The sequence below is a fragment of the Pseudopipra pipra genome, chromosome 21 (assembly GCF_036250125.1).
Source record: "Pseudopipra pipra isolate bDixPip1 chromosome 21, bDixPip1.hap1, whole genome shotgun sequence".
Taxonomy (NCBI): Eukaryota; Metazoa; Chordata; class Aves; order Passeriformes; family Pipridae; genus Pseudopipra; species Pseudopipra pipra.
Genome location: NC_087569.1, coordinates 8,447,178 through 8,462,118, shown reverse-complemented (window position 1 = coordinate 8,462,118; position 14,941 = coordinate 8,447,178). Strand labels below are relative to the sequence as shown.

The 14,941-nt window shown below is 49.7% G+C and overlaps 1 protein-coding gene across 2 annotated transcripts in view; it reads right to left on the bottom strand.

Moving 5' to 3' along the window:
* RPH3AL (rabphilin 3A like (without C2 domains)) overlaps positions 1-14,941 on the bottom strand; it is a 39,421-nt gene that overhangs the window by 16,955 nt on the left and 7,525 nt on the right. For both annotated transcript variants that reach the window (XM_064677976.1, XM_064677977.1), the window contains exons 3-5: positions 13,516-13,659; positions 11,427-11,556; positions 7,460-7,546 (exon numbers count right to left, since the gene is read on the bottom strand). In XM_064677976.1, the coding sequence (XP_064534046.1) occupies positions 7,460-7,546; positions 11,427-11,556; positions 13,516-13,659 (361 nt within the window). The remainder of the gene's footprint in view (positions 1-7,459; positions 7,547-11,426; positions 11,557-13,515; positions 13,660-14,941) is intronic.

Below are 14,941 nucleotides of genomic sequence, written 5' to 3'. Positions count from 1 at the left end.
CACTGAGAGTTCAAATCTCTGTGTTTGGTGTCTTGAAAGCCAAGTGATGGCAATCTGAACTCAGGGGGGAACCTTACCTGATAGTAAGGTTTTTAAAAGAGCACCCAGCAGAAGACAGCAGAGCATTGCTGTGACCCAGCACACACATCAGTTATAAGAGTGCAAGAGAGACACTTGTGCAGCAGGATTTAGAAACCAGTAGGTGAGAGCACCCTACAATTACACCAACATTTTCCTGGTGGGTAACATCCCAGATGGATGGTGAGGCTCACATCCAAGCGTGTACAACCGAACTGGGAAATGCAATGTATTTTTTAAGTCTGGGACGGACAGCTCTGCATGGAGCTTAGTCCACTGCAACTCAGGTGAAGATGCACCATGCAGGAGCTGCAGGCTGGGTAAGCCCTGGTCTCCCTCATGAGAGGAAGGCTGGAGGCTTTGGGAGCAGCTGCACACACAAGACACAGTGGAAGCACAAGGACTGTGGCAGGCACAGGGTTTGCACCCTGAGCAGCGCCACGGCTTGAGGAGGGCAGGTTGTCCATCCCCTGATGCTCAGTGAGTAGCTGGGGCACACATACCTTCCCTCTATAAACTGCTGGGGAGGAAACAACCCTCTGGTACAGCCATTCTCTGAACAGACCTTGCAACATCTGTAATTTAATTTGAAGCACTGGAGAGACCTATTATCTTCAGGCGAACTACAATTTAGGCACACCATAAAACCAATCAGACACAGCACGGATTGCTGCAACAAAGGCTGGTTGCCCCCAGGTTTCTCACTACCCCAAAGCTAGTCGTTATAGAAAGAGTTAATGATATAATACACCCAGCTCTGATGTGGTAATAGTAGTATAAAATTGATTCTCTGCATACATATTCGCTTTAAATTGGTGCCTCTAATAGAGTTTGGTCTTATTACAGCAGCACTGAAATAATTTTGAGATCAGCTCTAAAACAGCTCTCCCCTGTATGAATTCAGTCCCTCTGCCACCCCAGTTTAGCAGCAAGGCCCATCCCAAACCACCACGGATCACGTTCTGTTCTGCACATGGGCACAAGGGGCAGTTTTAGTACCCATGCATCAAAACAGATCGATGCTGCTGACTGCTATTGATGGCAGTTTGACTGATCTCAAGAGTGGCCTGACAGCAAAGTTCTTGCTTGATTTTAAATTAATAAATCTGTAATGGCACTCCAAGAATAAAACTCCTGTTTATTAGCAGGAGCTGACTCTTGCCAAGGAGGAGAGAACGTTGCTCCCACCAGTCCCGTGCCCCACGGCAGCCTGAGTTTGGGTGGAGCTGGAATTTCACCAGCCAGCCCCTTCCAGTCTCTTGCAACAACCCAGTTTTGAGGAACATTGATCATCCCTTGCTCTGAGTCCTCGACAGAGGGGAGTAAAGATCAGTATCTGCATTACTCCAGATTGGGATGGGGTGGCCCTGTGTGTGGCTCAGGACAGAGCAGCCACACCACAGTTCACCATCTGTCTGTGGCCCTGCGCTCAAACTGGCCCAACACAACCAAAATCCACACTAAACACCAACTCCCTTCAGGCTCCTTGTCCTTCTGCCTCCCCTGACACCTAAATTACCCCAAAGCAAAGCAGGTGAGGAGAGCTATTCAGCACCACACTCCTTTTATTACTTCAAACCAATTTAACAGTCATGGCCATGACAAGTCCAGAGGGCTCAGTGCCTTTTATAACCCTGATAATATTCCTATTAAAGTTGCATCAAGCCATCATTACAGCTATAGGATGAGAAATGCAGAACCAGATGTGTATTTTATCGAGCACTTTCAAGTGCAGCCTGTAAATGGGACCTAACAGAGAATTGCTGGGCCCTGGTGAAACCCATGTTACTGCTCAAACTTCTCTGAGCATACAAGTGCTAAAACAGACTCCTAAACAGGGAAAACATTACAACTTGCTGATGAAGGGATGGTATCACAGCTGAAGGAATCATAACAAACACTTGCGGCCCCTCTAGAGTTCTCTTCACCAAACCAGGTCCCCTAAACAGAGCTGCTTTTGCTGCAAAGCCACATTTTGCTCTACCACCTCCTGCTTGTGCCACATGGTCGCTGTTCTCACCCTGCAGCCCTTTCCTTCACAGCAGTCCAGGCTTGGTGAGAGGAAAAGCACCACCTTTAGCTTCCCATGCTGACACCAACAACACCGCTCAACCCCCCAGAAAGTGGGGGAGCAGGTTCTCGTGGGCTACAGTGAAGAGAAAGGCACCTGCAAAGCACAGCCACCCCGGGAGCACCTCGCTGCCATCGCCTGCAGGCAGCACATGCCCACACACTCACTTTGTCCCAGCTCTCCAGCACGGCTCTGGCACGCTGCAAACCACTGGCAGGGAGAAAGGGCGATCGCTCTTCAGCTTCGTTATTTGCATTCATCTGCTTTTCCATAACACAGAGATTTCCAATTACATTATTTACAGCAATCTGTTGTCAACTCCCACATTCAGCACTTGAGGACGAAGAAAATTAAAAGGCAGTGGAATTACTATTCGGAGCTTTGTTTCCGGAATAGCAAAATCTATCGCACCCCTGACCCCGACGCTTCTCAAGCTGCAGTGGCTGCCAGCCTTCAACAATTTATCATTCCACTTTCAATCAGGCCTCTTTTTTTTTCCCCCGTGGCTCTATTCTAGAGGACACTATTTTGAGTCTGACTACTTGCCACCACCCCCAAAATAATATGGCAGAGGCTATTGATGAGTTCTTTCAATTGCAAACAGGTGCACATCCCTCCGGTTCAATCCGGAGTCACCCAAAATAAACACTCCTCTCCATCAGTGGGGTGTTTTGCCAAGAAACCATCATGCCAGGCAGGAATAACCCCGGGCTACGTTGCTTTATAATGTTCAAAACGGTATGAGTGTGTATGTGAAAAGGGAAGCCCTGGGGGCAAAAGGGGAGGAGACGACTCCCGTTCCTCCAGGGCGGTGATGTTCCTCCCCTGCACGGTTTATTGTGATAAACTGAGAAACTCAGCCAGCCATGAAAATGCTGCTCAGTGGAGGAGAAGAAATTAAAAGGAAAGTGAAGCAGAGGGGGCAAATTAAAACTTTTAACAGGTCCCTGATAGCCGGCGCTCTCTTTCATATTCGATGGGGTTTTATTTTAAAAAAATAAAAATAAAAAAGCTCTCTCTCCCCCCACTCTTCTGAAACCGCTTTCATTATCGCTACAATTTTGGATGTGTCAATTCAAATGTAAATGTGCAAGAATGCTTCCAAGAGGATTTTAATTACGATGATAGCATCGCTAATTATGGATATATAAAAAATTATATATATATATATAAAAAAAGGGGTAATTCGGGAAGGTGCTTTGCAGAACCTGGTGGTATCAGTCAAAACAAGGCTGTGCAGAGAGTTAAACGGCTGGGCAGGGATTTGACAAACCACAGCAGGTCCCTTTTTCCCCTTCAGGCCAGGAGGTGACAGGCAGGATCCAGCCACACGCGACTAATTCAGCATGGGCACTGCTGCCCAAGCTGTTATCGAGCTCACGTGCTCTGCCAGAGGCCTGGCAGCAGGGAATCATTCCAGCTGTATATATATCCACCACTGCTCCTCTCAGGCAAGTCCTGCTCCTCTGACAGCTGCTGCAATAAGCCTGTTTCACTGGAGGACCTGCTCCCCTTCTGCCCTGCACTCATTCCCATGGGTGCTTCACTGCCACATTAGCAAAGAGACTCACTGCAAACCCAAGCCAGTGTTTGCTGCAGTCAGGGATCAGCAGCCCTACCATGCCATGGGATTCTATACACAGGCAGGAACAGGACTGCCCCAAGGAGGATCAGCCCTCCGTGCTGTCTTCAGAAAGGCAGAGCAAGATCAAAGCCAAGAAAGGTGATGCAGCACATGGAGGAGGGAATTAGGAAGGGAGAGTCTTGCCCTCAAAACTGAATGGAAGCTTGATCAAATTTGTTTCTACCCTTGCTTGCAGGAACACTAAATCACAATCCACATCGGCTTTAATTCCACTGACCTCTGAAGACATTGCAAAGAAAAACAACCACAGAATCCTGGAAGAACAAAAGAGGGTTTTCCACAGCTGCCTCTGCAAACACCTGGGACAACTGGACTCTCCCAACAGGCCAGTTCTGGCCTACAGCAGGTGAGCTCTATCTTATTTCAGGAAGAAGAGATGCACTGTTGATGCAGGGTCCTTGGGGATGCTCTCTTTGCCAGGAGGAACACCCAGGCCCTGTCAGGTCCTGGCCATGTTAGAACACAGTACTTTCCTCCCAGCTCCTCCTGGCCCCTTGGAGACCCTCACCCTGTGCCCATCCCGCAAGGCAGGTCCAGCAGTGCCAAAGGCTCTGCTTTGTTTCTGGATCACTGGGATGCACAGCAGCAGGCAGAGCCCATTAATCGCCTCCACTCTCCAGAAATAAGACAGTGTCAGAGCACGTTGTTCCTCATCTCTATGCAGCACAGCCTTCCCAGTGGAGGTTTTCAAGGAAACAGAAAGCAGCACGGAACACCTCTGAGTGGCTGAGGCTGGGATTCCCAAAGGGATCTGTGGACAGCAAGCACTCAATTCCAGCTGAAGAACTCATCTAAACAACAGCTTGCTACTTGGGTCTTCATTTGACCCAAGCAAAGTGATGATTTAATCATCACTGGAGCCAGCTCAGATTCTGTCCACACAGCAAAAGGGGGAAATGACTGCCACATGTCACCAAACTTACGCTGGTTCAAACTAAGCCTGCAGAGATAAATAATAATAAGGAAGGTGGAGGGATGAAAGCTTTGGCATGTAGGAACAATGCCCCACACTGCAGCTGTTAGCTAGTACATGGGAATGTCCAACCTCACCATCCTGGCCTGAGAGCCTGGTGAGACACAAGTGCTCATTTAGTGCATGGCAGAGGCTAAGGGAGACAATTACAGTCCAAGGCTCTCCTTCCAGCCAGATGACGCTGATTAACTCCAGCCAACACCATTTAGTCCACTCGGGTTTCCAAATGACCTCCCCTTCCCACTTCAGTGCCCAGCAGTCTCTCACTAACAGACTCAAGAGCTTCACCAATATCATGCCCAAATAGCTTGAGCGGTGGTTCAGAAAATCAGACAGTGATCAAAGTGCTGATGTGGAGGGAACCACCTCACCTGGAAACACCACATCCCATCACACACCTGGGGACAGGGACTGCACCAGCATCAAACACTCACCCACTACAGTGGTCAAGTTTAGGTGTTGCCAGGGCTCTGTGGCCTGGGACCAGCCTTCCTTAAGGCCATATCTGGTTGGCTAAAGGAGAACCTTGCTCAGTCACACTGTGCACCAACAAGGGGAGAGAAGAAGGGTGATATGGACTTGTTACTCCATCACACAACCCTAAGTGCTCCAGGGCATTCCTGAAGCTCTCTGCCCAGATTCCAGGAAGTAAAATGGGGCTGATACCTAATCACCACATGAGGGATTCAGAGGTTAGACAGAAATGAGACTATCTGATCCCAGAGAGCAGATATCCATCTGCACTCATCAATAGCAAATATCACCTGCAGCAAAGAGCATGGTCAAATGGGTTTGGTCCAGAGCAGATGGCAACACGAGACAGAGTCAGACCACAGAAACAGACACCAACAAGGCACTGGTTGTGAACACAAGCTCTTAAAAGAAACCTGTTAATTTAGTGCATGCCCAGTAATATCATTACACCTGAACCAGCTTCAGAGACTGCACTTGTACCAGCCATCAGCCTGAGGCCCAAGAGCCTCATCTCTTCCTCACACACTTAGGGAAGACCAAAGCCACTAATCAAAGCCACTGATCAAAGTCACTTTCCAGGCATTTATTCTGATTTGCCTCAACTTCCTTGCCCTGGTTGACATGCCTCAAGGCTTCTGCTATTTCTCAATTCCCAATTCCCTCAAAATAAAGGCAGGGCATGTGGGAGGACGGAGGGGATGTATGACTTGATGTCTGGCTGCGTGTCCACACTGTGACCCTTCCAACCTTCTCCTGTTCAGGGCACCAGCACCCTCACAAACAAGAAAGGAGACAGACCCGAACTGACCTTAAAGAGGATAGAAAAACAAAGCAGAAGCTTAGAGCTGGGAGGCAAGATGGGGCTATATTTTAGTTAGTCTAAGAAGGAAAGTTCCATCCATTTCCATCAGGAAAGCACTTTGGTTGTATCTCAGGTTTCACAGAGAGAGAGAGTGCTGAAGGTTATCGTACCCTCACACACTGGCCACAGGTAACACATACCAGACAGGTTAATGTTCTCTGTCCAGTGACCAGGGTTCCTTATCGTTTTTTGAAGAAATAGGAAAAAAAAACACTTGTACAGACTGAGATAAATAAAAACCAAAAAACACAGAAAAAAACAGACTAAAAGAAATAAAGCAAATTTTAGTCCCATACCCATTTCCCTGCAGAGCACAGAAAATACATACACCTGCCTCACTCTCTATTTTGGGATCTCTGTCCGGAATTCAAAACATCTGGATGATTCAGCATATCAAATTATTATCAAAACCCAAGGAGCTCTGCCTGCCCTACCCACACTGCTGTTCAAAAGTTATGTATCCCTCATCCTGCCTGAACACGGGCTTTGCGAGTGCTCCCACACAAACAATCCCCTCCAATGGAAAGCCCAAGCAATGCTGAGTTTCCGCAACAAGCATAAAAAAAAAAATTTCTGCCTCCCTAACACCTGCACAAACGCTGTCACTGTGCCTCAAAAATTGATTTAGCAGAGCACCCAGGTTACACACTCGGTTGCGCTGGTCAGAAACAGCTGCACTGGATTGATGCTCAAGGACCACAAGCAAAAGACAAAAATAAATTGATGGGAATGAGTGAAAATCTGTCCGTGATCACAGAACAAATTCGTGGACTTCACCGTAGAGCAGCGAGCCCTGATGCTGGTGGATGCTGGCTGGCAGACAAGAATTGAGGCAGCCCATTACTTTTTTGCAGTGCAAAGTCGAGGATGAAGGATATAAAAATCTAGAGAGCTGTGTTATAAGTCTCACACTGGCAAGTTATGGGATTTTGCAGGCGGGGAGGAAAACAGATTTAAAAGCTGCAATCCTAGTTATTTTTAGAGGGACAAATATTGCAGTTACACTCTACATCTCTGAAGCTGTATTAAAAAAACCAGTTAGCCAAGTTTATTTGCCACAGAGCCAGGAGGGAAAGAGTGTAAGGTAACAGTCTCTTTATGGCCATGGCTAGAAAAATTCCACAAAGCCATACAGGCTCCAGGTGCCAGTGAGGTTTTTCTCCTCCACCCCCTCATAAACCAAAGTTGTCACCACTGTGTGTGTTTGAGCCTGCCTGGCTCCCAGCCAAGCCTCCCAAACCCCATCCCAAGCTGCCTCACAAGTGTCCAGGCACCGGGAAGAGCTCAGGTAGGCTCCACACAGGAGGCAGGCAGGTGAAAGCTGCTGAGCCCCATCCCTCCACAGCTGTATTTTACCTCTCTCTGTTCACTGCAGATCTTGCACAACCAAAGAGGACGTTTCTGGGCTCCAACGGTTTCTATTCCACACTTGGTGCAAACTTTCTGAAACAAGGAGAGAGAGAGAGAGAGAAAAAAAAAAAAAAGTGGTGTTGGCAACTCCCCACAGCCACAGAGCCCTTGTGAGAGAGAAGGGTGAGAAACACCTCTCCCAAGACCTCTGTTTTGCTTTCCTTAGAAACCTAAACAGGGCACAATTTTCTTATTTATCCTGGAGAACCATTCATTGCAGGAAGCTGCTTCAGATCTATATGGACATGAGACAAAGGCAAACCTACAGCACAGCCCTTGACTCCAGAGAAAGAACTGCACAGGGCAAATCAAACCTCATGACCCACAGACATATTTCCAGAATGTTTTTTTTTATTCCTCTGAACCCTAAACCCAATCTCTGTGGCATGGAAAGCAGCTGTAACCAAGTACAAGACTGGAAATCCTCTCCTCCCCTCCCTCACACACACAGACTTAAACCCCACAGCTTCCCTTCCAGTTCACCACACGCTCCTTGCTATTGATTTGTGGTGTTTAGGAAGTGGGAGGACCACAGCTACACACACATTTCCTGAATGCCTGACAGCCCTTATTGCTGCACAAGGGACCTTTCATGTCTCCGCTAGCATTACAAGCCATTTACAACCTGAATCACCTAATATTATATAATGAAGCTGATGCCTATCAGCCTTGGCATACAGCTTGAATGAGAAATTGGATGAATTCTTTGATCCTCACAGAGCAAAAGCCACTCGCAAGAGGGCTCTGGAGAGCAAAACCTTGCTGAGAAATACATGAGAATTTGATATCCCCAGGTAAGGTCTTACATATCCCCCTAACCAGGCTCCTGTGAGCCTGGAGGTCTGTGTCCAGGGACAAAGGTCTCAGTGGCTCAGTGCCCAGCTCTGGAGGAGGAGAGTGGCAGAATGATGGTACCTGAGGCAGTGGCATCATTGCACGAATAAACACCCAACTGTTTTGGTCAGTGTAGTCCAGAGGAAGGTCTGTGCCCAACTCATGCTGCACAGAAAGCAGGGAGGCACCAGCAGCCTCACAGAGGTTGGTGCTCTTCTCCATCTTGCTGTTCCTGCCCTCATTCTCACAGGGAAACAAGGAACAACCTATTGGGTCTGGTGCATCAAAACTCAAGCCAAGGGGGATTTGCAGATTCAATCAGCAGACACCACCTGAGCTACCCCCAACTCTCCCTGCCTCAAACCAAAATCTGAGGGAGGAACTCAGTCTGAAATACCCTCAAAGATCCCAATCCCCACACGAATAGCACATTCAAACGCTCCCTCTAGTGGAAGCTTCCAACCGATTTTACTCCCAGCCATAAATTTTCAAAATTCCAATATTGAACGGCGCTTTCCTCCTCCCCTTCTCTGCAGACTAGCTGGAAAACTGAGCATCACTCACAACCCCTCAGAAGAAGACAAAAAAATCAAGGACATTTAAATGCAGCCCCATTTCTCATTAAATACAAGACAAAGCACTTTCTTCTCCTACTCACACTTCACCTTTTATACAGGATGCCCTCTGCATGGTAAACGGCACACTGTGCTTTGTCTAACTACTGCCATTGTTAACACATCTGGATTTGCAAGCATCTTTGTCTTGACATAATGGCTCCATTTCTAAGATAATAAAAACTAATATTAAAAGCATTCTTCATAAAGCAGAATGTGGCACTTAGAAAATCCGTCAGGCTACAAGAAATGCAAGAACCTCCATTCAGCACAAGGGGCTTGCTGAGGGTAAATTCTTTGCTATGTTTCAGATGCATCATTACAATTCCAGTTATTGAATTAAACAGGCTGCAATGAGATGGTAACAGAGCACTGCCTGCAAGAAAAATACGAACTTTAAAAATCCATAATTCCCTGACAAATTGCTTATTGCATACAGCACTGCACAAGTGATGGATGTCCCTGGACAAGAGGGAACAAGCTTGAAGCAGGAGTTCACTCTATGTGCTCTGCTGGAGGGGTGACTGTTCCCTGAGTTCACTCCACAACATTAAAAAGGAGCAAGGGGAGAAGCCCAGGGCACCCAGGCAGCACTTCCCTAGGTTTGCACACAGCTGAGAAGTGCAGCCAAGCTGCAAGCAGCTGCAAAAAGCACACAGGAAAAGTAGGGTCTCACCCTAAATCAACCTGGATATGAATGCTCCTGAACTGCCCAACAGACTCCAGACAAAAAGTGAATAACCATAAATAAAGAAAAAAAAACCCATCCTTTCTCTGGGGTTTTCTGGTGACAGCCCTCCCAGAGCCTCAGGCTCATGCTGTGCCACCAGCTGGGGGTTCCTGTCTGCAGCTGCAAATGGAAAAGGCTGGGAAGTCCCTGAATCAGCTTCTGCCTCCTCAGTAGTGTAGTGGGCTCACAGGAGGGAGGTTGGAAAGCCCTGTGGCAACATGACCTAGCTGGCTTCTGACAAGGTGAGAGCAGAACTGCCAGGGGAAGAAGGCAGGAATACAGCACATCCTGTTATTCCACATGCTTGAACCACAGGAAGCAGCCTGCCATCTCCTGTCTGCCACCCATTCTCCACAGGCCACGTGCACACAGACCACGCTCCTCTCAGAGCCACCCCACAGCTCCCATTCAAACCAGACCTTTCACTTCCCAGAACTCTACTGCTGCTTCCTTCCCCACCCCTTCCTCAAGAGCTACTTTCTCCCTGGTTTAGGACCCAGGCGCTCAAAGATTTGCATTTCCTTTCCCAGACACTGCCTTACAAGGAATCTTCTGCATAATCCCTGCATCAGTCAAGATACTTCTGCAAACTGGATCTGGTGGAGAAACCCACTTGACAGCAGAGACAGCACAGTTCCCGCAGCTCCCAGCCCTGCAAGTGTGATGGAAGGGTGCTGGGACCTCGGGTCTGACTGCATGGGACACCCACCTCCCTTTCCTCTCCCACAAGAGCTTCAAGAGCAATGCTGCAGCCAACTGTGGACCAGTGCAGCCCCAGTTTGGCAGCCTGCTCTGCATGAGAACTGCATCTCACTAACTCCAGCACTGCCAGCACCGAAGGTTCTCCACCATGGCCTGCACGGCCCCTTAACCACAGAGGTGCCAACACGCAGCACTCCACAGTAAAGCTGCAGGTTTTACTCTGTGGGCTCCACAGGACATCTCCTCAGTGACAGGTTGGGTGACACCGGTGTCTCCTTGATGCCAGTACCCAACAGGGACAGAGTCAGCACAGGCTGCTCCCTTCCACCCAACCACCATCGAGTCAGAAACACTCCAGCACACGGCAGGTACCCTCACCCCTGCACAGGTAACACGCTGAGATGAGTAACTTACAGAGGTGTCTCCCCAGGGAAAGATGGGCTTCAAGTGCAGGAAAACCAGCCTCCCAGCAGAGGCAGGATAAGGTGGTTGCCTTGGAGATCATCATCTCCACAGCAATACAGATTAACCCCTTGGCTGCGGAGCCTGGACCAGCAGCAGTTGTCCCTGAGGCGCTGGCAGAGCAGCAGTCTCCCCAGAAACTGGTGCCCAAACAGCACCCATGAAGTCCTGTTAACAACACACACAGCACAGGGCTGGAAAACTCACACTGGTTTGGAATGTGAGGGTGGACTTGACTTCTCTAAGAGAGGCGTGGCTGGAAGGTCTAAGGGCACAGCAAAGCTCACAGACTCTGTTACGAGTTGTCTTTGATGATTGTACATTTCTGTGCCCAAGTGGGAGATGCAGAGGGGGCTGAGACACCCCATCCCAGTACTAAGGGCAGTTTAGGCACCTTGAGATCCTGAGGAATAAGAGAAGCAAGAGAAAATCTGATGGTCTGACAGCACCGACCTAGACAAGTGGGGCCAAAGTTAACTGTGCAGAGTTATCCAGCTTCCAGGAGGTCTGGTGGCCTTTCCTAGACAGATCTGCCATCAGGAACAGCAGGAACCTGTGTGACCAAACCCACCTTTTTGCAGTCCTGGCAGAAGACAGCCGTGCTGCCCAGCAGCCCGAGCAGCTCCCCGCAGAGCAGGCACTGCGAGAGCCCGTTCCCCATCGCGTTCTTCCTCATGTTCTCCAGCCTCTCCACCAGGCGCCTGCGGGGAGAGAGGCAGAGCAGAGGTCACAGCACTCACCTTGGAAATGGAAGCACCTGGCACTGAGGCTCGCCAAAAACCTGCAGACTGTGCTCCAGACTCAGCCTACCTCTGCCTCTCCTGTGCAGTTCTGGGCCCCTTGCTGGGACCATATGTACCTTCACTTCAGTGTCTGCACTCAGTGCTTCCTATCAGCTGGCTCTTGGTCTTCAGGAGATATAAACCCCTGTAAGCCCATCTACCAACGTTCACCAAGCTCAGAATAATCAAACTGGAAATACCACTGAGAGGCCTGACTCAGCTAGTAGGCAGAGAGCTCACACAAAGAGCTTGATCCTAAACGCTTCAGGAACTCTGTGTCACTGGGGCCACAGTCTCAGCACAAACATTTCCTGCTTGTAGAGCAGGAAAAGCTTTTAACACTCAGAGTAAGGCAAGTCAAAAAGCACTGGGAAAGGGCAGAGGAGTTAGACCTGCCAAGCCCTCTCCATTTTTACACGTCCCTGACAGCAGCACTGCAGGCACGACTTGGCCACATCCCATTAGAAGCAGGAAGGCCAGACTGAAACCATCAGACCAAAATGAGCCTGGCTGCAGTACAGGAATGCCAGTAACTGCCCCCTGCTTCATTCCACAGCCTACTTGGAAGACAGGAAGCACATATGTATGCACAATGTCCATAGTAGCAGGACAAGGAAAGGGAAGGAAGGTAGGATAAGCAATTAGGATGCAGGATGTGGAGAGCATGCAGAGCAAGGCTGCTGTCACGAAATCACTGCTTGGCAATTTTCAGGCATCCATTTGTAGATGGGGACAGTAACATCCAGGCCATTTATCAGTGGCAGTGACCAGTCACAGCCATGTGTGTGCAGGAGGCTCAGGGAGGAAGTGATCCTGCTATCCATGCAATCCCACCCTCATTAGTGCTAATGTCCCGTCAACCAAGCCCCACACTGAGAGGAAGGCAAGGTCTGTTTGAAAGAGGTTCTGCCTGTGGTGGTGAGGTCAGACTGCACAGCCAGATCGAGCCATCATTAGTGGATTTATGATCCTCAACTTCGGCACAAGAGAACTCCCAGGAGTTAACAAAGGCATTTCAGAGAATGCTTCAGCACGGGAACAGCAAGGGCATCACTTGCTGCAGCTACACCAACTACCACACAGGAACAACCAGCTCCTCAGGGTCACTCCCTGCTGCTGGGGTCTCCCATTTACCACAGAAACCTCACTGTCAGTTCTCATCAGCCCTCATTAACACACTCTGTGCAGGGAAGTGGAGAGGCAGGAAGCTGGGCCTGCTGGACACGGGGTGGGAGTCACTGGGGTTTCCTGTCTCACGAGCACAGAAGCTGCTGGGAAATGCTACAGGACTGCCCAACTCCCTGGCTTTAAGGTAGTGCAGGATGATCACAGACACAGCTGAGGCCAGACCGCCAGCAGGACTGAAAGCAAATGGAAATCTGCAGCAGCAAAAGGATGCCTGTAAATTAAATAATTCAAGCTAGCAAACCCATCCAGAGGGCTCAGCCAACTAGAACATCAACTCATTCACTGCTCCAGGCAAAATCCCAGGGGACTGGTGCAGATGAGGGAAAACCTGACTGCACTGCCAGCAGTGGCCTCTGAGCCATCCGCCCACCAGCACTGGGCACCTTCCCAGCCTCCTTCAGAGCCACTGGGGCAGCTGCCTCAGCACAGGCTGCATTTTCCAGGGACTGTGTCAGGGCTGCAACCTCAGCAAGCCCTGAGGTGAGAAAGGCTCAAGATGTGGAGAGACGGAAAACATCACATCCTTCCCAGTGTTCGTCACCTCCAAACAAGCAACGCGGGAGGAGAAAATAACTGACCTAAGGGATGCTCTGACTGATGGAGGCTGAGCTCAGGCAGGTGGGAGAACCATCCCTCTGTCTGTGCTGACCCTTCCTCGGGAGGGAAGGGGACAAATGGACGTGACTGTACCCGATGCGCTGCTGCTCGATGATGTCCAGTTTCTCTGCCTTGCGGATGACTTCCAGAATGACCTCAAGCTCCTTTGGGCTCAGAGCCTGTGTCTTCCTCTGCTTCTCAGTCTGGAATGTGCGCACCGACCAGCCCGTCTGGAGCCTGTGGGAAGGGGTGGAGGGCAGGATTCAGCTGTGAAAGGAAAGCACAAAACCCCTGCCCTGCCCCACAGGCCAAAGCTGCCAGGCACAGACCCACGTCAGCCTTTCACCAGAGGGGTCTGTTCCATGACTAACGCCCAAAGCTGGAGTCTCCTCTCACTGACCACGTCACTCCTCCAGCATCCCAAGTGCTGTGCTGTCTCTCCCTGCCCTCTCACTTCCCTTTCTGCTCCACTTCATATTTCACCACTCCAAGCCCTCAATCCTGTTTGTCTCTGCCCATAAAGAAAACCAGTGCCCCTGGGAATGGCTACCCTACTCCTGGGGGTACCCTTGGAGAGGTGGGTGCTGATGCCAGACACCACAAATGCCAACAGCAGACTCTCAAACACAGGGATTACCTGCATCCTCCTCCCTCCAGATCACACATTTCTAAGGTCCTCCTTTCAAACACACAAATCACTGGGCATGCTTGGAAATATAAATTTGGCAACTTCCCTGCTTGGTCTAAGCCAGGTTCACATGAGGACTTTAGCAAACCACTTCCCTCTGTGCCTTACACACAGCAGCTGATGTTTCTCCTTGGCTCACTTGGCGACAGGCAGGAGCTTTCACAGCTCAATTAATTACCATTCAGGAGGGGTTTAGAGGTCACTGGATAAAGTTATGGCTGCTAAGAGAATGCAGGGCACTCTCTGGCACAACTGTCTTACTGAGGCTTTCAGGTGCAGGCTGGAGAAGTGGCAGTGGTGTGCACTGTTCACAGCCAGGCAGTCCCCCCAAAATATGGGGTGCACTCCTATTTTCCAACACTCTGCAGCAGCAGGATGACCCCAGGGGTTCAGGCAAGAGCAGAGGTGGCAGAGGCATGGTACCAGCTGCCAGAGAAGGAAAGCATCCAAGAAAGAAATGCAGTTCTAGTGCTTGACTCATCTCCCTCCTTTTAGTCTTTAGGTTATGCAGCAATTTTAACTTCAGGGGGAAACAAGATCAAATGACAAGTTCCTAAAACAAAAGAGTGCTGCTGGCAGCTGGGGGATGCTATCAAATATATTTAGGGTGCTGCAGAGATACCAGCCTGCTTCCAGGCCCTTCCTTTCAGCCAGGGGAGGGCTGGTGGGATGGACTCGAACCACGCTGCACATTCCGTGGCGGGCTGGCAGCCCTGAGCCCCAGCTTTGCAGGCTCCTGTCCCAGCAGGCAGGGTACAGAAGGGTCTATGTGACAGGACAGCAGACCAGTGCTCCACACAGACAGCAGGAAAGGATTCAGGGCAGAGCTGA